This window comes from Loxodonta africana, chromosome 18, assembly GCF_030014295.1.
Source record: "Loxodonta africana isolate mLoxAfr1 chromosome 18, mLoxAfr1.hap2, whole genome shotgun sequence".
Lineage (NCBI taxonomy): Eukaryota > Metazoa > Chordata > Mammalia > Proboscidea > Elephantidae > Loxodonta > Loxodonta africana.
Window position 1 is genome coordinate 12,262,678 of NC_087359.1, and position 25,703 is coordinate 12,288,380.

Sequence of the window (25,703 nt, forward strand, 5' to 3'; positions counted from 1 at the left end):
CAGAGAGATGCGGCTGAGCAGGGACAAGGGCCAGCCCTGTCCACCACCCACCCTGCCTGCAATGGCACTGTGGTGGCTCCCTGAGCAGAGCCTAAATCCACTCCCCAGGAAGGAAGGCCAGCAAGCCTTGGCCTCCCTGCCACTCCTCGTGCTCAGGAGTGGGGCAGGACCCTCTGCTTAGCGACCAGGTGCACAGCCCTTTTTTGAGATGACCCGTCCCACAGCTCCACGAGCGCTGCTGTGCCCAGGGTCAGGTCCTGGCAGCACCAGAATGGCCCCCAGGGGCACCCTTCGCTGCCACCCCTTCAACAGGCTCCCCATGGCCCCTGACCCTGGGCGGTGCTCAGCCTTTCTCTGACTCTTTGCCTCATGGCCCCAAGGACCAGTTCCATGAGCCAAGTAGGCCTCCCAACACAGACATATGCTGGGTAAGACCCTGTCAGGACAGAAGGCAGGACCCAGCTGAGACTTTGAATGCCACACCCAGGATCGCAGGCCCCACCAGAGCAGCCCCCAACACTGCTGTCAGTAGCAGTGATACCAGGCATCATCCAGGCACCAGGCCGACGGCAGAGCCCAACAGCCTGAGTCCGGACATGCCCTGGGACAGGGTCTGGGATGTGCCATGGGCAAGGGCTGCAAGGGCTGCAAGCTCCAAGTCAGTGTGGCTCAGCAGTCAGTGTGGTGGGGAACCTGCCCGCTACCCCGGAACCTGATCAACACTGTCCCCTATTCATGGTAAGAGGCTGAGGAGCACGGGAAAAGCACCATATGACACATCAGGGAAAGGGGGCCCCAGATCCAGGCCATCCAGAGACCTCAGGCCTAACGATGTTATTGGAAAATGTCCCCTCAAGAGGCCACACCTCAAGAACCTGTAAAAGGCACCACAGATTAAACGAAACAACACACACACACACACACACACACACACACACACACACACACACGGAGCTGCACTGGCAGCTGAGTTCTCTCCTCGGCAAAATGTGAGCCAGGCCTGCCTGTCCCTCCAGCAAATGTCTCCAAGGTAAAGGGACGCCCACCAGAAGCTCCATCTCCAAATACAGAGCCCCCCCCCCCAACAACGTCCACTCCATGCTGCTCACATGCCCAACACTGTGAGGTCAGCAGCGAGTGCTCAGGGGTTCCATGCAGACCCCCCTCCCCAAGGCCCCCACCTGGAGAGGTGGGTAGGCCATGGCAGAGGGTGGCTGAAGGCCACTCTTCAGGGAAGCAGACAGCCATCTCTCCCACCAAGTGGGTTCTCTCCCACCCAGCCCTAGCCATCCTGGAGGGTAGCAAACTCAACAGGCTCCCACTCTTGCGGGGATGCAGCAGGGCCAGCCAACCTCCCCATGACAGCCTGCAGGGTGAGGATGCCCACACAGCCCCTGGCGACCAGCCTAGAGTATTTGCCTGAGGCCCAAGAGCCACAACTTCAGGGACAGCCGCACCTGAGGCTTGATGAGGACTCTCCCCCTACCTGCCCATGTCCTGGGGACAGCTGAAGCTGACAGTCCCCTTCCTAGAGAAAGCGCTGGAACTGCTCCCCTCAAGGGTCAGTGGGCCACCAAAAGCCAGGTTTCCCTTTGGGAAGGCACTGGAGCCACCACCCTCAAGGGTCAGTGGGCCACCGGGAGCCAGGTTTCCCTTTGGAACATGCGACTGTGACAAAATACCATGGTAACAATCACGCCCCTGCCACCCTGGGAACGAGGTCAGTTCAGCACCCAAGGACACTTGGGAAATGTATGGTGGCTTAATGTCCACTTCCTGCTAAAAACTGCTCCCCTCAACAGTACACTCAGTCATCAGGGAGTAGTAGGACCCAGCCCCCTACGCCCTCCCACCGCCCCCCCGGCACTCAGTCCCACTCCCGGGGCCCTCTCCTGGATCTGTCACTCAGTTCCCCACACCAGTTATTTGGGATCCAGGCCCTGCCCTGTGCCCTGGAGGAAAGGCCCTTCCTTGCCACTTCCGCAGGGCCCAGCCCAGTGCCCATCCTTCTGGGAAGCCCCCAGAAGGCTCCAGCCTGTGCCCTCGGGGGTGTGAGTTCTCAGGGGATACTGGGAAGCCATCCCAGCGCCTCCCCTATCACCGTGAAATTCCCTGGGCACACACTCCCAAGGGAACCACGCCACAGGCAGAAGAGATCTAGTCCTAGAGACAGCTTCTTCCAGGAGGAAAATCACAATGGCACATTTCACTCTTGTTTCTCTAATCAGCAAGGGCAAGGGCGCGTCCCCACTGCTCCGGCTGTGCCAAGGCAAACACACGCAGAACCGCAACCTATGCAAAGGCAGGGCCAAAGCACATGGCAGCGCTGCAGCCCAGGCAGCAGCACACAGGGTCCCAGCCAGCCACTTCGAGGCACTGGCAACCCGGGCACAGGCACAGGCTCTTCCAGGGATGCCAGAGGCTCCACTGAGCCCTGGAGAGGGACAGAGTGTGGCAGCTGGGACCGGCTGGACCTGCCTGGGTCTGCCTGTGATGGCTGCCTCCTCATGCTGCCTCACGTAGGCTGGGTTTCTGCCCAGCCACAGTGCCAGAGTTGTCCAACCTGTACGGGCAGTGCTGTTGAGCCTGGAGCTCCAGGTGACACAAACAGAACAGGTAACAGCACCAGGAAGGAAGCCGCAGCACCCCGCCCACGCAGCAGGGGGAAGAGCCATCCGCCCACAAAGTCGAGCCTGCCCCGCTGGGGGGCCTGTTACTAGGTCAGGTGAGTTCCCAGGTGGAGCAGCTCCCAGACACCTCCAGCGCCGTGTGTGCCCAACCCAGGAAAATCTCACCCTTGTGTTCCACACGAGGGAGGACAGATGTCACTCAGACCTCCAGGTAAACCTCCGGGTATACTGCATCTCCTCCTCAACTGCTCGCCCAGCTGCCCAGGACCACCATGGGATTCCCTGGAGCAAAACCACCTCACTCCCTCGTCGTTCTCGCCAAGAAAATTCCTGTTTACCAAGTTCAGCGCAGCAGCAAGAAAAACAGGGAGAAAAAGACTGACCTGCCTTCTCCTCCACCCCCTTCAACTGCACGAAAACTGTAATGGACTAATCACTAATGATTTAATAAAGCTCCCTCCCGGGACCGATTTCTTTCCACAGCGCAGGAGACCAGAGGCAGGCACCACAGAGCCTGTACAACACTGCAGGCTGAAACCGCGAAGGCACTTCTCCCGGATTCCCAAGTCATCCTTAGAAGCCTGTTTACCAGAGAGAGCAGCGCTAACCTGGCCTGGGAACTGGCTTAGTCAACCCCTACCCAGCTCCAAAATTCTCCCCACCACCTTGCTGCAACTTTAAAGCTTTATTGAAAGTGGTTTCACAGTACAACCTGTCCCCCTGGGCTCCAGCAGAAACCAACGGGGCCACCCCAGACGCCCATCTGGCCGTCCAGTAGAGAGTTAAGACGGCTTCACAGGCCACTGGTGAAGAATACAATTAGGAACTGTTGCCCCACGCCAAGCGCTCTGCAGTTCCTGTTAGTGGCCCTGAGCCCGCAACACTTAGGTAAATACCAATTACTCCAAGCTCCCGTTCTATCGCTTCAGCTCCAGGCACAGTTTGGAAAAGGAGCACATCTTTGTAGAAGGCGTCATGGACGCCGCGGGCATGGTGTTTTCTCGTGAGAAAAACGCCTGCCTGGAATTGCAGCCGCCCCCGAGCCATCGGGAGCCTGGGTCTGTCTGGTTGAGGGCGGGGGTTGGCACTGAGAGGAGGGATGCCTCAGAAATAGAAAAGTCGCGAGCTTGCACGCCCGTGGCCCGGGAGGGGTGCAGAGGGGGCCTCCGGGGGCTCTGCGGTTCCTGGGCGCGAGCCGGCATTTCACAGAAAGCTGCGGGCCTGACTCTTCGCACATTTCAGAGGCGAGGGAAGGCGCGTCAGCCTCCCACACCACCAGTCTGCTCCTCCGCGGTTACATAAGATGACGGACTATCCGTCCACCCAACCCGGCCGCCCGGCCTCCCACTTCGCGCCACGTCCGCGGGCGCGGGGAAGGAGTTGTGGAAAGGGAAAGCCTGTTGAGAAAAAGTGCCCCAGCCCTTGCGTAACGGCGCCGGGATGAGCCAGCTCGGGGCGAGGGCACCGCGCGCGGCCTCGGGACCCCGGACCCCGCAGCCCAGCCCGCCGCCCCCGGGTCCCGCTCCTCGCCGGGCAGTGCCCTCGGACGCGAGAGCCTAGCAAGCCGGCCGGGGGGCGCACGGGGGACGCGGAGGGGCGCGCGGGGGCAGGGGCGTTACCGAGGGGATCTGGACCTGCGCCCACGGGGGAGACGCGGGCCGGACGGGCGAGGCTACCTGTGCCCGGCCGGCCTGGCTCTCCACGCCCGCGACCGGAACCGCGCAGGGAGAGCCCCGGGGATCCGTCGCCCCCGGCCCGGGTCTACTAGGTAGGGCCCGAGAGCGCGGGCGGCACAGAAACCCCGGGCGCCCGGGGCGGACGCCTCGGGGCCGGGCTCACCTTGTAGACATTTTCCGTGAGCCGGTGCATCTCCTCCGAGCGCGACAGCGACATGGTCCTGATCCCGGCAGCACCGCAGACCCGAGCGGGGTCAAGAGCGGCAACGAAGACAGAAAAACGCGGGGCGCGCGGAGCAGGACAGCCGGCCAAGAGCCAGAGCGGGCCCCTTTATAGCCGCAGTAGGCCCCGCCCCACGCAGGCCCCGCCTCCCAGGCACGCCCCCGAACAGCTCCCGCCCCGCGACCCGCCCCCGCGAGCCTGTCGACCCGCCCCCGGACTCCCGCTCTCACCCCGGCCCGCCGCTGCTAGGCTACGTCTCGGCCCCGCCCCCTCGCCGCCTTCTCATTGGTGGTTCCGAGGGGCACCGCCGGCGGGGGAGGGCACGGAGGCGGGGCCGGGCGGCCTGCGCGGGCAGCGACTGGCCGGCCACGGTGTCGCTCGGGGGGAAGGCGGGGGCGGGGCTGGGAACAGCCGGCCGGGGGCGGTGGAGGGGGCGGCGACGCAGGAAGAGGCGCAGCAGGCGGGGGCGCGGGCTGACGGCGCGAGCGGGGGTCGCGCTGCGAGGGAAGTCTAGGCTGGCGCCGGAGCCGGATGGCGCGGGTTCGCTCCCTCTCGGGGAGAGAGGCGGGCCCGGGCGGAGCGCGGCCGGGGAGGTGAGTCTGCGAGGCGGGCGGCGTCCCGAGCTGACCCTGCTGGGAGGGAGGATCCTGGAGGGAGGGGCGGACCCTGGCGCTCCGTTAAACCCAAAACCAGAGCCACTGCCATCGAGTCGCTTCCGACTCATAGCGACCCTGTAGGACGGAGTACAATTGCCCCGTAGTATTCCCGAGGCTGTGATCTTTATGGAAACAGACTACCACATTTTTCTCCCTCTTGTGCGGCTGCTGGTTTCAAACCGCCGACCTTTTGGCTAGCAGCCGAGTGCTTTAACCACTGCGCCATCAGGGATCCCTTGGGGAAGGACCATGGGGAGGAGAGGATCCTGCATGGAAGATGGAGGGGTGGACCCTCGTGGGGGAATTTCCTCGTGGGAGGTGTCCTGGGGGAGGGAGGACCCTCGTGGGGGGTGTCCTTGGGGAGGGAGGACCCTCGGAAGGGAGAACTCCTGAGAGGAGGGACCTCGGTGGGTGGAGGAGTCTCTCTGCCTTGGTCTTTAAGGCGCCTCCTGCCAGATTCTGCCGAGGAAGCCGACCAAGCTGGCACAAGGGGTTCCAGTACAATTCCCTTAGAGAGGTATCTACAAAAATTAGACTACCATGGAGGAATTATTTGCTTTACATTGTAAAGTGCCAGATCTTGCTGTCTCTGTTTAATTAAACCCATCACACTCCACCAGCAGCTCTCCCTGGGCTCTCAGGTCCTCATTCACTCCCTCCAAAGCACAGGCAACTGTAGGGAGCTGGGGGCTGAACCCAACATGACCGACCACTGGTGGCCCCCAAACAGCAGCCAGGGGCCAGGACAGGCCCCAGAATCTCTGAACAGTGGAGAAAAGGACAGGAAGACAGACAGGGGAAGAGCTGGCCTCCCTCCCTCTCAGGAGCCCCAACCCTCCAAAAGTTGGCTTTTCTTCCTGACCTCAAGCCTCTTTTGGTGGCTACTCACCCTGGCTACCTTCTTTTTCCTCGTTGTCTCCAGTGTTTTAAGGTAGACCCCTCTGTGTTTATATATTGGGCTTCCTGTGTATGTAGCCTCTTGGTTGCAAGGGATAGAAACCCAGCTCACACCTCACTCACAGCAGAAGCATTTGCTGGCCCATGTGTCTGAAGTCAGAGACATCTTCCTCTTCTCTCTCTTTCCTCTGGGCTGGCCTGACATGCTGGCAGTGCCAACTGTGGCCCTAGGCCTAACCTTCCTGAACTGGGTCACTGATGACACGGAGCCGGTGGGCAGAATGGGAGCAGGCCAGCCAGCCCAGAGGAGAGTTGAGTTGCTGGGACCAGGACAATGGCAGGCAGAGCAGTGGGTCCTATTCTTTAGGAGGGGCGTCAGCGTAAGAAAACTGTTTCTCCAGCACTTTCTTATCCATCAGCACGAGAAAGTGAGGCAGAGGGCAGGCCTCCCAGGAGCTCACCTTGGCACTGGCCCCACCTTCTAGAAGGCCCTGAGAATAGAAGAATGAAGCTGCTGTTAATAATGGTTTCCTCTCATTCCCTGCGGGGGAGAGGGGTGAGACTTTAAAAGGCTGGGACATCATTTTCAGCTACACTGCTTGTAAATGCCCCGTTTCCACCCAGGGCCCCTAGTCTGGTGAGGGCTGAGGGGGTGATGGGCAAGCAAAGCTGTCATGGATTGAATTGTGTCCTCCAAAAATGTGTGTCAACTTGGCTAGTCCATGATTTCCTGTATTGTGTGATTGTCCACCATTTTGCCATCTCATTTTATTTTCCTTTGGGTTTAAATCTTACCTCTGTAATGTTAATGAGGTGAGATTAGGGGCAGTTATGTTAATGAGGTGGGATTCAATTTCCAAGATTAGGTTGTGTTTTAAGTCAATCTCTTTTGAGATATAAAAGAAAGAAGTGAGCAGAGAAACATGGAGACCCCATACCACCAAGAAACAAGAGCCAGGAGAATAGCACATCCTTTGGACTCAGGGTCTCTGTGCTGAGAAAATCCTCAACTGGGTAAGATTGATGACAAAGACCTTCCCCTAGAGCTGACAGAGAGAGAAAGCCTTCCCCTGGAACTGGCACCCTGAATTTGGACTTGTAGTCTCCTAGACTGTGAAAGAATAAATTTCTCTTTGTTAAACACCACTTGTGGTGTTCCTGTTATAGCAGTACTAGATGACTGAGACAGAAGCCCAGCCCAGTTTCTGAGGGGGCTGAAGGACTGTGGTCTCATCCTTGGACCTGCCCCCCACCCCACCCCGGATGCCGAGCCGCTGGACGGAACTGTGGTTGGACCAGCACCATCGGGACACCTGCTGCAGGTGAAAACGCATGCCAGCGACAGCTCAACTGAAGTGCCCTGGGGTGACGCAGGCACAGAGCAAGGATGGGTGTGACCCCTCTGGGGTGGCCTGCTCAGCTGTTCCTTCTCTGTGCCACCAGCTTCCACAGCAGCCACCACCAAGGGTGTGCCCTCACCTTCCAGGGCTAACCCCTGTACCCTGGGGCCCTCTGACTTACCTGGAAGCCCCTTTAAATGGCATGGGTATGGGAGTGGGGCCGAGTATCAAGAACAAGAGCTCAGGGCCCAAGCGGTGGACAGGGCGGGTGGCTGGGCAGGTCCGAGACAAGCCTGCCCTGAGCTGGGGGCCCTCTTGCCTGAGGCCTTTTTCTTTTGGAGGCATTCAGAGTGCACACACGTCACTGTTCCTTTTCTCCTCCGCTCTGAGGGCGTCAGGACTGTGGTGGCATCACACCGCTGCAGGAAGTCTTGCCGGGGAGTGCAGCCAGGAGAAGGGTGGCCCAGCCTCCCGGGGCCTCACCCAGCTGCCCAGGAGAGCGAGAAGAGGGATGACGGGACGGGCAGAGCCTGCCAAGGCTGCCGGCCACCTGCTCCCGCCGACCCCTGTCCTTGCTCCAGACCAGGGCCTGTTGGGGTTCACACATCAGCTCTGAGTTGGGTGGAGGCATCGCATCAAGACCCCCTGAGAAAGGACTCAGCCGGCCTGGACACTTACCTGACTGGCAGACCCGCCCAGGCAGCACCTACAACCCAGGAGACATTTGGCCTCTGCCATCTTCAGACACCCTGGCCTACCCCACGCCCAGCCTCGGGCCCTGAACTTGGGGGGCCAAGCCGTTCCAGAGGTGCGAACGGCTTCAGATGAAGGATCTGGGTGCCCCGGGCAGTGCCGGGCCCCTGAGGCCCCGAAACCAGGGTGGGCAGTGGGGAGAGCGGGAGAAGCAGCGGAGGGAAGGGCGCATCTCTTCATCAGCTTATTTTTAGTCCTGTTATGTAACTGCGGCTCTGTCTCAGCGTCACGTAGGAAGGGGGATCTCGGATTTAATTACAGGATGACAGCCTTCCTTTTCAAGCAAGCTGTTCCCCTGGCAAGCAGGCACCCGGAGCTGGGGTTCTGTGCTAAACAGAAGGAGCCCTTTTTGAGAAGGCCACAGCAAAACTTGAAACCGTTTCCAGCCCCCTCCCCACCAGCCGACCCCATATCTGCAAACTGCCTGGATGGGGGGACCTGACTCATCCTGGGGTCTGTGCTGGCGGGGGTGGGGGGTCTCTCCCCTCCCCTGCTCCACCTTCAGCTTGGCAGCCTCCACCCAATCAGAGCTCCTCTTGCCTTTTTGTGTCCCCGGATTAAAGAACTTATCACTGGTAACTGGAAAGCTCCAGAGTGGTGGGACCGGAAGGCCTGGAGCCCTGTGAGATCCGGCTTCCAGCGCAGAGAGAGCCCATCCCTGTCACTTTGCTGTCCTCTTGCTTTCCAGTCCCTTCCTGTGGAGCCTGCATCATAAGCTTCCTCCTCGCTCCATGCCAGGCACGGCAGACTCTCCTTGTTTCCCCAGGACAGTTTTCCTGGCTCCTGGGTCGGGCAGAAGACCCCACAGTCTGCACAACCCTCAGCATACCAGCAAGGAGGGGTGGAGGCCCAGGGGCTGGGAGGCCACAGTCTGGGACATGCAACAGGAGTCTCAGCTCAGAGCCCCACATGCCGTGGCCGCTGGCATTGAGCACAGGGCCACCACGTCTAGTATTGAGCAGGGGGTGGCCACATCCAGTACGGAGCAGGGGGTAACCACGTCCAGTACGGAGCGGGGGGCCCCCACGTCCAGTACGGCCCGGGGGTAACCACGTCCAGTACGGAGCAGGGGACCCCCACGTCCAGTACGGTGCAGAGGGTAACCACGTCCAGTATGGAGCAGGGGGCCACCATTTCAGTGCGGGCTGTCTGTGCCCAGGAAGAAGGACGAGGGTAAGAGCTGGTGTCTACGGACTTGGTTTGAAGTTTAGGAAGTGGGCACCAAATCTGGGGGGCTAATTACCGTGAAAAGATTGAAGGTGTTAGAGATTTCATTTTACTTGGATCTACAATCAACACCCATGGAAGAGTAGTCAAGAGATCAGAGAGCGCATTGCACTGGGCAAATCTGCTGCAAAAGACCTGTTTAAAGTGTTGAAGAGCAAGGATGTCACTTTAAGAACTAAGGTGAGCCTGACCAAAGTCATGGTTTTCATTTGCTTCATATGCATGGGGAAGCTGGACAATGAATAAGGAAGACTGAAGAAGAATCGATGGCCTTTGAGTTATAGCGTTGGTGAAGAATATTGAATATACCAAAGGGACGAACAAATCTGTCTTGAAAGAAGTACAACCACAATGTTCTTTAGAAGCAAGGATGGCGAGACTTTGTCTCACATACTTTGGACATGTTGTCAGAAGGGATCAGTCCCTGCAGAAAGACATCATGCTTGGTAAAGTAGAGGGTCAGAGAAAAAGAGGAAGATTCTCAAAGAGATGGATTGACCCAGTGGCTGCAACAGTGGGCTCAAGTATAGCAACAATTTGTAAGGATGGCACAGGACAGGATAGTGTTTTGTTCCAGTGTACATAGAGTCACTATGAGTCAGAACGGACTGAATGGCACCTGACGACAACAGCAACAATTACAGCAAGCCACTCAGGGGTGGGGGTTCCAGGGTTACACGCCTCTCTGAGCCCTGTCTGCAAGCCGGGGACTGTTGGGCAGAGTGATAGCTAAGAGGGAAGGAGAACTTAGAGCTGTACCGGCACCAGGTGAGCACTCTGCGCATTTTAGGTATTATTATTATTATTCAGGAAGTCTCTAAGGAGACCCCAAATGCAACATGGCCCTTTAAAAAGTAAGACCCTCACCAAGGTGGAGCCCAACCCTCCACACAGTACCTTCCTCCCCAAGAGCAACTTAACGGTGGAGAAACAGGGCGCACACGGCCTCGGTCTGTGCTCAAGAGTCATCTGAGAGCACGTACCCTTGAGGTGATGCCACGAGAAGGCGCGTTGCGCGTGTAAAGGTGCATTACTTCTGTGGTCTTCCGCCCACAGACCCGTCACCCCGTCTACTATGAGAAAAACATCAGACAGATCCCAATTTAGGGACAGTCCACACAATACCTGACAAGTCCTCCTCAAAACTGTCATGGTCATCAAACCAAGGAGCGTCTCCCCAGACCTTCTGTTAGCCCAAGACAGGAACCATTCCCAAAGCCAACTCTTCAGACAGGGACTGGACTGGACTATGGGACAGAAAATGATACTGGTGAGGAGTGAGCTTGGATCAAGTAGACACATGAGATTATGTGGGCAGCTCCTGTCTGCAGGGGAGAAGAGAGGGCAGAGGGGGTCAGAAGCTGGCCGAATGGACACGAAAATAGAGAGTGAAAGGAGGGAGTGTGCTGTCTCGTTAGAGGGAGAGCAACTAGGAATATATAACCCGTAACCCACTGCTGTCAAGCCGATTCCGATGCATAGCGACCCTATAGGACAGAGTAGAACTGCCCTACAGAGTTTCCAAGGAGTACCTGGTGGATTCGAACTGCTGACCTTTCGGTTAGCAGCTGTAGCACTTAAACCACTATGCCACCAGCGTTTCCAGAAGTATATAGAAAGTATATGTAAGTTTTTGTATGAGACAGATTTGATTTGTAAACTTTCACTTAAAACACAATAAAAAAAAAAAAAAAAAAAGGCACATATGAGAAACATCCAGCCCAGAGGAGCCTCAGGAGACGTGACCTCTAAGTGTAATGGGGTCCCGGGACAGGGAGAGGATGAGAGGGAAAAACCGAGGAGACCTGAATGTGGTGTGGACTTGAGTTAATGACACGTCCACATCGCCTCTCCAAACTAAGATGTCACTAATAGGGGAGACTGGGTGTGGGGTATGTGGGCACCCTCTGTGCTGGCTTTGTTCTGAAATAAAGTTGATTTAAAAAAAGAAAAAAAGTCTATTTTAAAAAGACAAGAAAGGCGCCGGTGGTCTGGACAAGCCTCTAGCTGGCCTGTAGGGGTCCGAGGAAGGAATCCTGCCACCACTTGGATCTTTGGCCCCCAGACCCTCTCTCTGTCCCCCTAGTGGGGCCGGCATAGGGGAAGGCTGTCTGGCCATGGCCCTGGGGGCAGCCCTGGGCCAGCTCTTTGGACACTGGAGGCTGGAGCGTGGACCCCCATTCTCAGCCGCAGCTGCACTGCCTGCCTAGGAGAGCTGAGGGTAGGACCCGCCTGCAACTCTGCTCACCTGCCCCCAGGTGTGGGTCTCTCCCTTCCCCCAAACTGGTGCTGCCGTTTGTCCTTGCCTATAAGACAAATCGACCTTTGCCAGTACCTGGGTCAGAGGTTTCCATCTCTGACGAGAAGTCCACTATGTTTCTGGCCTCCACGGACAGAGGCAACTCCGTGGCCCTGAGTCTGTGCCGTGACCACCTCTCCCTCCATGTATGACCCATTGGTGAACCGGCCTTGCCTGGGCAGCAGGACAGACCAGCCTCGGTAAGGCCAGGGGCCCATGTGAGGAAGATGAAGATGGTGCCGTACCCCAGGGACCCTCCCCGCCTTTGCTTCTGGGCCTTCTGTCGCCCTTCCCAGCCTCTGGGCCTAGACGGCCCACCTCCCGGGTCTGTGCAGGCCGCCCACCTCCTGGGTCTGTGCAGGCCTCTCACCGAGAGCTCCCTGCCAGGGGCCAGCCAGAGTGGGAGGGGACAGAGCCAGGCGGGGTGGGCAGGGCAGCAAGCAGCCTTACATAATCCTGCATGACTCCAGGTGCCCGTGGGAGGCAGCGCGGGTGAAAGCAGGGGCCCGGCGAGGCTCTGGGTTTCGCTGGGTGTTTTTCCCTCTTTTTATACTTTGGTGTCACCTAGTCTGCCAGCTCTGTCACCCACTTGCTATTAGAATGCAGTAACTGACAATGGCATATTTAAATAGCTCGGGCAGGTAACGAGTCCGCGTACCTGTGGCCTCCCACACTGCTCAGGTGAGCAGAGGGCTGGATCCTGGGAAGGGCCAGTGCCTCCCCATCATGAGAAGGACCAGGGCCAGCCGGTGGTGCCAGTGGATGTAAAGGCATGGGCAGGGCAGGGGTAGGCCCACCTTTAGCCCTGCAGTCACGTCTGAGGTGGGGTGGGTGGGGTGTAGCATAGGGCCACCCTGGACAGCATGGGAGACCCACCCACCCCACTGGCCCAGCTCAGGCACACACTTCAGCTTACATACAGACACAGCTGTGGTAGGAGTATTCAGCAAATGGGAAAGATTGAGCCACAGGGAAGTCCCTACTCGGCCTTTTCAGAGTCGTTGCCTCGCTGCCGTGGAGTCAGCTGTGCCCCACGTATGACACAAGGAAACACTGCCCAGTCCTGTGCCATTGTCACAGCCGTTGGCCTGCTTGAGCTCAGTGTCACGTCCACTGTGGATTCTGAGTGCCCTCCACCTAGGGGCCCATTCCTAGCACTACGTAGGGTTCTCGTTGGCTCATTTTCAGAAGTTGATCGCCTGGCCTTTCTTCCTAGTCTGTCTTAGTCCTGGAAGCTCCACTGAAACCTGCCCACCATGGGTGACCCTGCTGGTATTTGAAATATGGTGGCAGAGCTTCCAGCATCACGGCAACACACAAGCCACCCCAGCATGACAAACTGGCAGACGGGTGATGGTCTCTCAGCAACACAAAACCACATTACAGATGAGGGAACTGAGGGACAGCAACTTGTCCAAGGCCCCCCAGCCTGCTGGCCAAGAGGGGCTGGCCCTCCTAGAGCTGTGTTGGGACCCTGGCTTCCCCCCAGGCCCTCGGTGGGGGTGGCAGGGAGTGCGGGTGTCGCTTTCTCTGCAGAAGGCAGCTTGGGCTTCACACTTGGCATCGTTACTCCTCATTTACCCCTGAAACATCATCTTTGTTTTCTTATCACTCTGCCTCTAAGTGGCTTAAATTGCCCTGAAAGTGATCTGCAAGGTGTTCGGGAGGACGGAAGGAATCTGTTCTTCAGAATCTGAAATCCGAGGGCACCGCGGGAAGCGAGGCCTGAGCACTCCGGCCGACCCTTCCCAATAGGGTGAGGCGGGGGGACCCACCATCACTGGGTCTGCTGCGATTAGTGAAAGCCGAGGCGTTTCCACGCTCTGCTCACAGATGGCATCCCTGCCCAGGACTGGCAGTTTCTAATTCAAGCACCCGAAGCTCCTCTCTCTTTTTTTACTCGGTGTTTATTTAAAGCCACTTTTTGAAATGTTATCTTCAGCCTCCAAATCTGACTCTCTTCTTGCAGCAGGCCCTACAGCCGCACATGGGCTCCGAAGGGTGGGAGAACTTTGAGGCTGAGTCCAGCACAGCCTGGAGGGTCACGTTTCCTGGTGGACAAAGAGTCCAGACACTTTGTCGTTGGACTTTGTGCCAATAAGTGTGGAGGGATGGTGGGTTTTCCATGCGAGCCTTTGTCCTGTGTCGTGTGAACAGCCAGGGAGCTGCACTCGCTGTGTCTCAGTGAGGTCCTGCTGCCGTAACACACACCGCAGTGAGGGGCTTGGAAGGACAGATGTTCTCTCATCTCTGGAGGCTGAAAGGCCCGGTCGAGATCTCAGCCGTGTAGACGTCTCCCTTGTTGGTAGCTCTGGGCGTTCCTGGTTCTTTGGACTGTAGACTTCTGTCTTCCCCCTTGTGTGTCTGTGTGCTTGTGTCTGTGTGCGTCTCAGTGTGTGTGTCTGTGTGTATCTATGTGTATGTGTGTGTCTGTATGTGTTTATGTGTCTGTGTGTCTGCGTGCATGTATGTGTCTGTGTCTATGTGTGTCTGTGTGTCTATGAGTGTCTGTGTGTCTATGTGTCTATATGTGTGTGCCTATGTGTGTCTGTGTGTCTGTATGTGTGTATCTGTGTCTGTGTCTGTGTGTATCTATTTGTGTGTCTATGTTACTGTTTCTGTAACTCAGAGGCGATTAGGTTTAGGATCCACCTACACTGGTACCACACCCACTGATGAATTACTATCGGATGGCACTGTGGATGGTGATTACATTTGGTTACATGCACAGGTATAGGGGTTAGGATTTCAACACAGACCGTATTTTGTTGTTGTTAGGTGCCATCAAGTTGATTCCGACTCATAGCAACCCCATGCCACAGAGTAGAGCTGCCCCATAGGGTTTCCAAGGCTGTAATCTTAACAGGAGCAGATTACCAGGTTAAGCCACCGACCTTTCAGTTAGCAGGCAAGTGCTTAACTACTGTGCCACCAGGGCTCCTGAACATGTATTTTGGGGGACACAATTCAATCCATAACACTGAATGAGGTCCTCACACGGAAGCCCCCTTTGGCAGCTCCTCCATTCCCAAACAACATGGCAGGCCTCAGGTTAGATGAAGGACACACTGGGAACCGTGCGGGCTGTCACACGTTATAAGTGGTGTCTGTTGCCACCTGTTGTCTCCTGTCTGTGATCCCTAAATCTAGGCCCGGCTGTGTACCCTCTGGAGGCAGGAGCCCCAGGGCGCAGGCCTCCGCAGTCTCTACTCTTTGGGTGTGCCCCCTTTCCTGCTCTCCTGGATGCTCAGTGTGCCCCTCATCTAAGCTGGACTGCTGCCATGTCTTCTCACTTGTCTGGGAATGGAGGAGATGGAGAAGGGCTCTTGGTGTGTGGACCGCACACAGGAAGAACGACTTCCTGGCTGTGTTTACACGACACAGGACGGCTCTAATGGAAAAACCGGTATCCATTCCCATGTTTATTTGTGCAATGTCAGACAACAGGGTGCCTGGACTCTTTGTGCCCCCTGGCAATGCCACTCCACAGACCCCGCCTAACACTTAACTGCCCTCTTCCCCTTCGCGGGCTCACCTGGAATGTGCTAGAAGGACTTGATGGAATGGGGGTGGCTCAGGAACTCATCAAGGAGAAAGGCAAAACGGCCAAGGGCAGGCTAGGTTCTGGAGGCTGGGGGGTGGGCACCAAGTGTCTGCAGGAGGCCAGGTGTCACTTACCTGGCCATGGGCTCCTGGGACAAACGGCCGGGAAACTAGAGGAACCCGGAGGGCAGGTGGGCTGAGGGGATCGGAGGGTCCCGTTTTCTGTGAAAGGAGACCCAGGGGACCCAGGAATGCCCTCTGGCTGGGGGTGTGGGCTTGCAGGTGTTGTGGTCGGAGTGAGGTGGGGAGCAGCAGATGGGGCTGGCTGGAGACTGGCGGTGCCAGGTAAGTCCAATCGGACACATGGCAATTGTCCAAGTAAGAGAGACGACCAGGCTTGAATGAATGCGGGTGCCCAGGGACCCCACAGAGGGTGGGTGCTGAGTCTGGAGAGCCAAGTGGTTTCCTCAGAGCATTGAAAATGACGGCCAGGGCTTTCATGTCCTAAAAAAGTGAGCACGTTGGACTCATTTCACAAGCATGCTTGGTGAGAAAGTAACACGATTTTGAGAAAAATGATTTTCATGTTAAACTTGAGAATATCATTTCTGCCATCGGGTTTTTTTCTCCTCAGAGTTGGAAGGAGCAGAAACCTCAGTGCAGGTCCAGAAACACTTTAGCTGTTCCCTCAAGTCCAGATGATAAGAATATTCCATCCATGGGGGAAAACAAGTAGCTAATCCGGATGACAGTCTGCCTTCCATCCAGTCAGACCTGCACGCCATGTGACCTTTGCAAATGTCACCCTGCCACCACCGTGCCGGCCGGCACAACCCCGGGATCTGCTGCAAATTCTCACCCAGATTTCAGATTTTCCCCAGAGACCGCGGGAGCTACCCAGCTCTTGTGTGCAGCCTGGGGACTCGGGTTTCAAAGCTGCTGGTGTTGGATTCCATTGTGGTTTCCCTTCATTCTCTGGCCCATGGCATTCCCACTGGGAAAACCGTGGTGAACCTGACCCTGCACCAGGAGGGTGAAGGCCTCTTCTCTTCCTGCCGGGCCGCAGGCTGGCTGCTAGGAAGCCTAGCAGATTTCCACACAGCTTTCCAGGGATGGTGAGCTAGGATTTCCAAGCCTCACTCAGCAGCTTGCACAGGGCAGGCTTTCATGAAGGGTGTCCACTGTGGGAGGAAAGCCCTGTGGCTTGTGTTTCTGGGTATGGACCTACCCTTGTGGTCTGAGCCTGGTGTTGGAGAGCCCAGCCTCATCCGAGTTTGGTAAAAGGATGTAACTGGCTCAGACGAAGTTGGGTTTTAAAACTTTGTTCGCCAGGGGAAGTGATCCATGGCCCCCTGCCCCCTCGTCCGACAAGGGGCCAAAGAGGGCACAGGTACTGGACTGGAGGGTGGACTGGGAGAACTTGACATCAGGTAACCTTCACTGCCACCTTGTGGGCATGCCAGAGAAAGGTGCTGTGTGGCCGGCTCAGAGAGCAGAGGGGGCCCCAGATGGGGGTGGAGATGAAGGAGCAGATTCCAGGAACAACAGCTGTGTTGGTCGGGGGCGGGGGGTGGTCAGCGAGGACAGGATGTACGGATGGCATCTAAGAGGACAGGAACAAGGGAGGCCACAGAACCGCAGGGTGGCAGCCTCGTGCCTGCCCGGGCTGGTGGGTGGAGGCCCTGTGTCCAGGAGGCCCACAGCCTGGTCCCTCCTCCTACTGGCTGTGTGGTGGGGTCACTCCTGCGTGTCCTTTCTCTGAGCCTATCCCGTCATCTGCAGAAGGGGAAGAATGAGCCCTTCTCCTAGGGCTACAGAAAGGAACAAAAGCTCATGCTTGTGAAGGGGGTCTATCGCTTAGCACTGCAGACACTCGGTATGCTCAGCCTGCATCAAGAGTGGGACCGTGTGGGAGACATGTGACATCCCCTGGTAAATGCTGCTCGACGTTATGATCTATCTTTCCAAGGGCCCTGTGACATCTTTTTTTTTAATTGAGGTGAAGTTCTCATAAAATTAACCATTTTAAAGTGAAGAATTCAGTGGCTTTTAGTTCATTCACACTGGTGTGCAACCACCCCCTCGGTCTGGTGCCAAAACATTTCCAGGACCCCAGGATGAAACCCCGGAGCCACCAGAGTCCCTTCTCTTTCCCCTCCCCACAGCCCCTGGAACCACCAATCTGTGATCTATGTCTGGATTTACCTGTTCTGGATATTTCATAGAAGTGCTTCATATAATATTGTGGCTTTTTGTGTCTGGCTTCTTCCACTTCACATAATATTTTCAGTGTTTACCCATGTTGTAGCATGTATCATTGCTTCATTTCTTTTTGCGGCTGAATAATATTCAGTTGTATGTATGTACCCCCTTTTGTTTATTCACTCATCTGTTGATGGGCATTTAGGTTGTTTCCACCTTTGGCTATCGTGAACAGTGCTGCAAAGAACATTGATGTACAAGTATTTATTTGAGTCCCTGCTTTCAAGTGTCTTGGGTATATACCTAGGAGCGGAATCCTGGGTCACATGGTAATTCTATGTTTAGCTTTTTCAGGAACCACCACACTGTTTTCCACAGCGGCTGAGCGATTTTACAATCCTACCAGCATTCCTACCTTGCTTGCTGAAAGTAAAGAGGGCTTGAAGCACTTACTGATGAAGATCAAAGACCACAGCCTTCAGTATGGATTGCACCTCAACATAAGGAAAACAAAGGTCCTCACAACTGGACCAATGAGCAACATCATGATAGACATAGAAAATGTTGATGTTGTCAAGGATTTCATTTTACTTGGATCCACAATCAACACCTGTGGAAATAGCAGTCAAGAAATTAAAAGACGCGTTACATTGGACAAATCTGCTGCAGAAGACCTCTTTAAAGTGTTAAAAAGCAAAGATGTCACTTTGAGGACTAAGGTGTGCCTGACCCAAGCCATGGTATTTTCAGTCACCTCCTACGCATGTGAAGGCTGGACAATTGAACTGTGGTGCTGGCGAAGAGTATTGACTGTACCATGGACTGCCAGGAGGACGAACAGATCTGTCTTGGAAAAAGTACAGCCAGAGTGCTCTGTAGAAGCGAGGGTGGCGAGACTTTGTCTAACGTACTTTGGACATGTTCTCAGGGCTGGCTTACACGCCTTCAGGAGTGTGTGCTCACACTCAACATGAGGGGGACAAAGGGAGGATCACCACCGGACAGATTCCTACGCTTCTCTGGAGGACCTGGGGGAGAAGGGGTGGAAGAGGATGCTGGTGCCACTGTACAGTTCTTCCCTACATCACCCAAAATTGCTTTTTTCCTGTGGGATGCGGCAATTCCAGGACCAGGGATGCAGCTGCAGGTGCTGAAGCAGGGGCGATCCCTAAGCGAGAGACTGTAACTGTATCCCTGAACATATACGCCAGAATTCCCAAGGGCCTGATGAAATGGATTGTACCTTCCTCCCATCTGGCAAAATAGGGGTTAACGGTGAAAACTGCGGTATTGCCTAGTGGTTGAGCTAGCCCACTAGCATTATACCTAATGTAACCCTATGCAATATGAATGGGAGTGGATTGAGAGGGAGGCGCTTGCTAGATTGGTCTTGCTACCCATGATCTAGACTGGCACAGCAGCTGAACTTGATGTCCCTTCCCAAGGTGGAAAAGTTTGGATAAAAATAAATGACAAATGGAAGGAAGGAGAAATAATAGCTGAAGGTAAAGGAATGAATAAATGGGTTATGCAGCAGGAGAAGTCTAACGTTATGCTGATACCTCATTACGAACGGGAAGACAGTCAAGATGTGGGGAAGAGATGTTGAAACTGGAATGTTTTAAAAACAGTCATGTGTTTATCTGAATGTACTATGGATATTGAATGTTTCTCCGACATAGTGTAAAACAGACCTAAATGTATGATGGGAATGAATACTGGGTATTATAGATTACAGAGAGGGTATAACTCCACCTTCAGGCAATACTTGATTGGATATGCTAAAAGGGGAATTAGGATTTGCCTGAAAGAAACATAGCCTGTTGGTGTGAATGCAGTAGTAGCCCTGTATACAGAATATTGGGGGCTCATGTGGAAAACCTGAGGCCCACCCAGGAAATCTGCATTTGAAAAGACATGCAGACTTATTCAGAACTGCTGTGAGCACAGGCAATTCTCATCTGAAGGAAGGACCTGAAGGAAAAAAAATGACTATTTTGCTTTTTGAATTTCGAGTAAGCAGTTTGCCTCTGGATGCATCGAGGTAGGAAAAGTCAGTGCCTATCAGAAGAACCCCCTTCTAGGACTGGAAGTTAAAGGGGGCCGGCTAAGTAGACATCCTGATACGCTCTCTTGTAGGGGGAGACACTGCTGGACTCGAGTACTGTGGTGAACCCAAAGTCCCTTCAAGGATTTGCTATGCTGATACCTCAGGTCACGGGTTGAATTGTGTCCCCCCAAAATGTGTGCCAACTTGGCTGGGCCATGATTCACAGTATTGTGTGATTGTCCACCATTTTGTCATCTGATGGGATTTTCCTATGTGTTGTAAATCCTACCTCTATGATGTTAATGAGGCAGATAAGAGGCAGTTGTGTTTCTTTTTCTTTTTAATTTTAATTGTGCTTTAAGTGAAAGTTTACAAATCAAGTCAGTCTCTCACGCAAAAATTTATATACACCTTGCTATGTACTCCTAGTTGCTCGCCCCCTAATGAGACAGCACACTCCTTCTTTCCACTCTCTATTTTCGTGTCCTTTTGGCCAGCTTCTGACCCCCTCTGCCCTCTCATCTCCGCTCCAGACAGGAGTTGCCCACATAGTGTCATGTGTCTACTTGATCCAAGAAGCTCACTCTTCACCGGTATCATTTTCTTTCCCGTAGTCCAGTCCAATCCCTGTCTGGAGAGTTGGTTTTGGGAATGGTTCCCGTCTTGGGCTAACAGAAGGTCTGGGGACCATGACCTCCAGGGTCCTTCTAGGCACAGTCAGACCATTAAGTCTAGTCTTTTTACGAGAATTTGAGGTCTGTATCCCACTGCTCTCCTGCCCCCTCAGGGGTTCTCTGTTGTGTTCCCTGTCAGGGCAGTCATCAGTTGTAGCCGAAGAGGCAGTTGTTTTAATGAGGCAGGACTCAATCTACAAGATTAGGTTTTGTCTTAAACCAGTTTCTTTTGAGATATAAAAGAGAGAAGCAAGCAGAGAGACTCTGGGGGTGGGCGGGGGGGAATCTCATACCACCAAGAAAGAAGCACCAGGAGCATAGGGTGTCCTTTGGACCTAGGATCCCTGCACAGAGACTCTCCTTGACCAGGGGAAGATTGATGACAAGGACCTTCCTCCAGAGCCAAAAAGAGAGAAAGCCTTCCCCTGGAGCTAGTGTCCTGAATGGGGACTTTTAGCCTACTAGACTGTAGGAGAGTAAACTGCTGCTTGTTAAAGCCATCCACTTGTGGTATTTTCTGTTATAGCAGCATTAGATAACTAAGACACCTTACAAGACTTAGAGCAAGAAAATACTCTTCTGTCAGTTAAATTATTATCAGAGGCCAGAAAGAGTGATGCTGAGATGACTTTTGGGGAACCTGACCAGATCAGATGGACACCTGTAGCAGACCTGAATGGCTGGTACCTGAGTAACCTCACCCTGAGGACTCTTTGCGCTACTGAAGGACTAATTGTTAATGGCTGGTAGGGTGATTGGGAGGGGGAAGTTTTCCTCCAATTATGAAATAACCATGGCTAGAAAAGCCAGGGGGTGGCCTGCAATGTGATGGATCACTTTTATATAGCCTTTCTCACTGTGGTCTTGTAACTCCTACCAAATTACTGGGGGGACTATGCAAATGAGGTGCTTGTGGGCCACCAAGGGGATTGGATAGCTTGCTAATAATGCAAATAAGGTGCTTGGCACTCTTGTGGGGGGAGGATCATGCAAATAAGGTGTATGGAACCCTAACGAGGGGATTGGTAAGTTTTGCCATCCAGCTGATTCCAGACCAGAAGTGAACCCTCATGACCACCAAGAAGAAGAGACGGGAGCAGAATGAATCCTTTGGATTTGGGATCCCTGCACTGAGAACCTCCTAGACTCAGGAGACAGAGAGAGGGAGGTGTAATATGGAATACAGAGAGAGATGGCAGGAACCAGGAGACCAGCACTAGACGGCTGTGGTGGGGCTTGCCAACCCTCAGAGCTAGGAGTTGTAACACTTGTCCAAGAAGGCCCCTAGCAGGGCCCAGCAGCTGAGGGTGAGAAGAAGCTGTCCTGATGAAGAACTGTGTCCTGAGTTGTTCCTATTACTTCCAAGTTGATCCCGATCCCCAGCTGTACCCTGTTACTTCCATAATAAACTCCATAATCATAAGTATTGTCTGTGAGTTCTAGGTGGCTGTTGCAATGAATTAATGAACACAGTAGAGAAGTAGAGAGTGTCATGGGTGGGTCATATGGTGTCAGAATTGGTAAAAAGGTTGGAGAGAGGAGGTATGACTTCTGCCTCATAGCAATCAGCCTTGGGCTGTTGATGCTGATAATAACTCTTCCCCCTTGTGAAGTTAGGTCAGGCTCCTCAGTATCATCCCTTTTAGAGCATGCAAAAGCTGGACTATAAATAAGGAAGACCCAAGAAGAATGGAGGCATTTGAATTGTTGTGTTGGTGAAGAATGAATACATACCGTGGACTGCCAGAAGAACAAACAAATCTGTTTTGGAAGAAGTAAGCTAGAATGCTCCTTAGAAGCGAGGATGGCGAGACTTTGTCTCACGTACTTTGAATGTGTTATCAGGAGGAACCAGTCCCTGGAGAAGGACATGATGCTTGGTAAAGTAGAGAGTCAGAGAAAAAGAGGAAGACCCTCAAATACTGAGATGATGGTGACAATAGGCTCAAACGTAGCAACAATTGTGGGGATGGCGCAGGACCGGGCAGCATTTCCTTCTATTGTACATAAGGTCACCATGAGTCAGGACTGACTCAATGGCACCTCATAACAACAATAACAACCAGCAGTAGATGAGGCTTCCAATGTCTCCAATAGCCAATGTACTCACAAAAGCCAGAAGTGTCCGTCCATCAACAGATGAATGGATAAACACAATTCCATCCACACAATGGAATAATACTCAGCTATAAAGAGAAATGAAGTCCTGATACACACTGCAACATGGACGGACCTTGAAAACATTATGCTGAAGTGATGTAAGCCAGACACAAAAGGATAAATATTACATGATTCCACTTACATGAACCATCTAGAACAGACAAGTCCATAGAGACAGGAAGTAGATCAGAGGTGAGCAGGGATGGAGGAGCTATCACTCAGTGGGCACTGAGTTTCTTTTTAGGGTGTTGAAAAAGGTTTGGAAATAGAGGCGATGGTTGGTTGCACCACCTGCTGAACGTACTAGATGTCATTGAATCGTATACTTAAAATGGTTAAAATGGCAATAACCATAAAAATTGCTGTCATTTAAATGGTCAAAGTCCTCCATTCTTGGAAACTTATCTTTCGAAGTCTGGAGGTGACCAGCCAGGTAGGACACGAAAGGTTCTGCCACTTGCTCCCAGCCACGTGCAGTGACCGGCTGAAACCCTGGGATGAGTTTAGATTTCCCAATGTGGGAAGATCCTCATGTCATGCTCCAGATTCGAATACGGAGACTCTTAAATGGAGGTTAGTTCATTAAGTGGGACTAGTTCTTCCGTGGTGATCATCTCGTCTATCCTGTGGTGACTGTCAAGCCACCCAGAGTACAGAGTTGGGGGCAGAGATGTGGGGTATTCCAATCCATTTCAAAACACCTAAATCTGCTCTAAAACCAAAGTGGGTCTAGTGTTCAGTGTCTCTAACTTTATCAACTTTTCTGTGTTTGCTTTTATGTGAAATACTTTGAGGCTCTACTATGTAAGTCTAGGAGTTCCTTACAGTGGTGCTAGGCTAAGCTATTAGTGGTGGGGTTGAAACTAAACGTGCTAAATCAAGTTGTACTTTAATCTTTAATATTTTATAAATTTGTCCCTGTTGAACCCACAAGAGCCCTGTACTCTTTTTAGCAGGGGCTTTTTACACTACAGTATCTGACGTATCAGAACCCCTGGTGACTCAGTGGTTAAGTGCTTGGCCGCTAACCGAAAGGTCAGTGGTTTGAACCCACCAGCCGCTCCATGAGAGAAAGACCTGGCAATCTGCTCCCATAAAGATGACAGCGTTGGAAACCTTACGGGGCAGTTCTACTCTGTCACATGGGGTCACTATGAGTCAGGATCAACTCAATGGCATATATTTATATCATCATAAATTGTTTTTTTATATTTAATTTTTGTTGTTGAGATTATACACAGCAGAACATATACCGATTCAACAGTTTGTCTATGTACAATTCAGTGACAGTGATTACAGTCTTCGAGTTGTTGCAACCATTCTCACCCTCCTTTTCTGAGTTGTTCCTCCCCCATTAACATAAATTCACTGTCTCCTAAGTTTCCTATCTAATCCTTCCAGTTGCTGTTGTCAATTTGATTCCATATAAATGGCTCTTAAAAGAGCACAATGCTCAAGACAGACATTCCCAATTCAAAAACCCAAACCCGTTGCTGTCAACTTGATTCCAACTCATAGTGACCCCACAGGACAGCGTAGAACTGCCCCATAAGATTTCCTAGGCTATAAATCTTTACAGAAGCAGATTGCCATATCTTTCTCCCATGGAGTGGCTGGTGGATCCGAATCGCTGGCCTTTGGATTAGCAGCCAAGTGCTTAACCATTGTGCCAGCAGGGCTGTTAATGACATTCCCAATAAGCCTTTATATTAAACAAAAAAGAAAGAAAATCAATTGTATTTCTGTACACTTGCAATGAATAATCTGAAAATGAAATTAAGAAAACAATTCCATTTACAGTAGCATCAAAAAGAATGAAATAAGAATAAATTTAATAAAAGAAGTACAAAACTTAAATTCTGAAAACTAGAAAACATTGTTTTGAAAGAAAAGACCTAAGTAAATGTAAAAACATCCCATGTTCACTGGCTAAAACACTTAATATTGTTGAGATGGCAATACTACTCAAAGCAAGATAGGTATTCAATGCAATCCCTATCAGAATCTTGTCTGACTTCTTTGCAAAAATTGACAAGCTGATCCTCAAATTCATATGGAAATTCAAGGAACCCAAAATACCCAAAACAATCTTGAAAAAGAAGAACAAAGTTGAAGGACTTACACTTCTTGATTTCAAACTTACTAAAAAGCTACAGTAGCCAAGATAATATGGTATAAGGATAGACATGTAGATCAATAAAATAGAATTGAGAGTCCAGAAATAAACTCTCACAGTTATGGTCAATTGATTATTGACAAGAGCACCGGTTCCATTCAATGGGGCAAAAACGTCTTTTCAACAAATGGTGCTGGGACAACTGGATCTCCACATGAAAAAGAATGAAGTTGGACCCCTACCTCATACCATGTACAAAATTAGCTCAAAATGGACCAAAAAAAAAAAAAAAAAAACCTAAATTTTAGAGCTAAAATCATAAAACTTTTTAGAAGTTTTAAATACTTACATAGGTGTTAATCTTTGTGAGTTTGGATCTGGCGATGGTTTCTTAGATGTGGTACCAAAACACACGCAACAATGACAACGTAAATAAGTAAATAAATAGGATTCCATCAACATTAATAACTTTTGTGCTTCAAAGGACACTATCAAAAAAGTGAACAGACAACCAACAGCATGGGAGGAAATATTTGAAAATCATGTGTCTGATAAGGGACTTGTATCTAGAATATATAAAGAACTCTGACAACACAATAATAAAAAGATAAATAACCCAATTAAAACGGGCAAAGGACTTGAATAGACATTTCACCAAAGAAGATACACAAATGGCCAATAAGCATAGGAAAGATGCTCAGGATCATTAGCTATCAGAGAAATGCAAATCAAAACCATAGTGAATTACAGCTTCACCCCCACTAGAATGGCTATGATCAAAGAGACAGGAAGTAACAGGTGTCAGCGAGGATGTGGGGAAATTGGAACCCTCATGCACTGCTGGCGGGAATGCGAAATGGTGCAGCCACTGTGAAAAAAACAGTAAATCTTTATGGAAGCTGTAGAAAAAACTGCCTTGAAAGAGTTAAACATAGATAGAATTACCGTGTGACCCAGCAACTCCATGCCTAAGTTAAAAGCTTTGAAAACAGGGACTCAAACAGACACTTACACACCAATGTTCATTGCCGCACTATTCACAATAGCCAAAAGGTGGAAACAACCCAAGTGTCCATCAGCAGACGATGGATAAACAAAACGTGGTGTATACACACAATTGAAAGTTATTCGGCCATAAAAAGGAATCAAGCTCTAATACTTGCTACAGATGAACCTAGAAAACAATGCTGAGTGAAATACGTCAGACAAGAAAGGGCAAGTATGCAGAGACAGAGAGTGGTTACCAGGGATGCGGGT

The 25,703-nt window shown here is 52.5% G+C and overlaps 1 protein-coding gene across 4 annotated transcripts in view; it reads right to left on the reverse strand.

The window, feature by feature from the left end:
- BAIAP2 (BAR/IMD domain containing adaptor protein 2) overlaps positions 1–4,625 on the reverse strand; it is a 69,445-nt gene extending 64,820 nt beyond the window's left edge. For all 4 annotated transcript variants that reach the window (XR_010318265.1, XM_064270584.1, XM_064270586.1 and 1 more), the window contains exon 1: positions 4,470–4,625. Coding sequence is in view for 3 of the 4 variants with exons in the window: in XM_064270584.1 (XP_064126654.1) it covers positions 4,470–4,523 (54 nt within the window). In the remaining variant the exon portion in view is untranslated. The remainder of the gene's footprint in view (positions 1–4,469) is intronic.
- Positions 4,626–25,703: the final 21,078 nt, after the last annotated feature.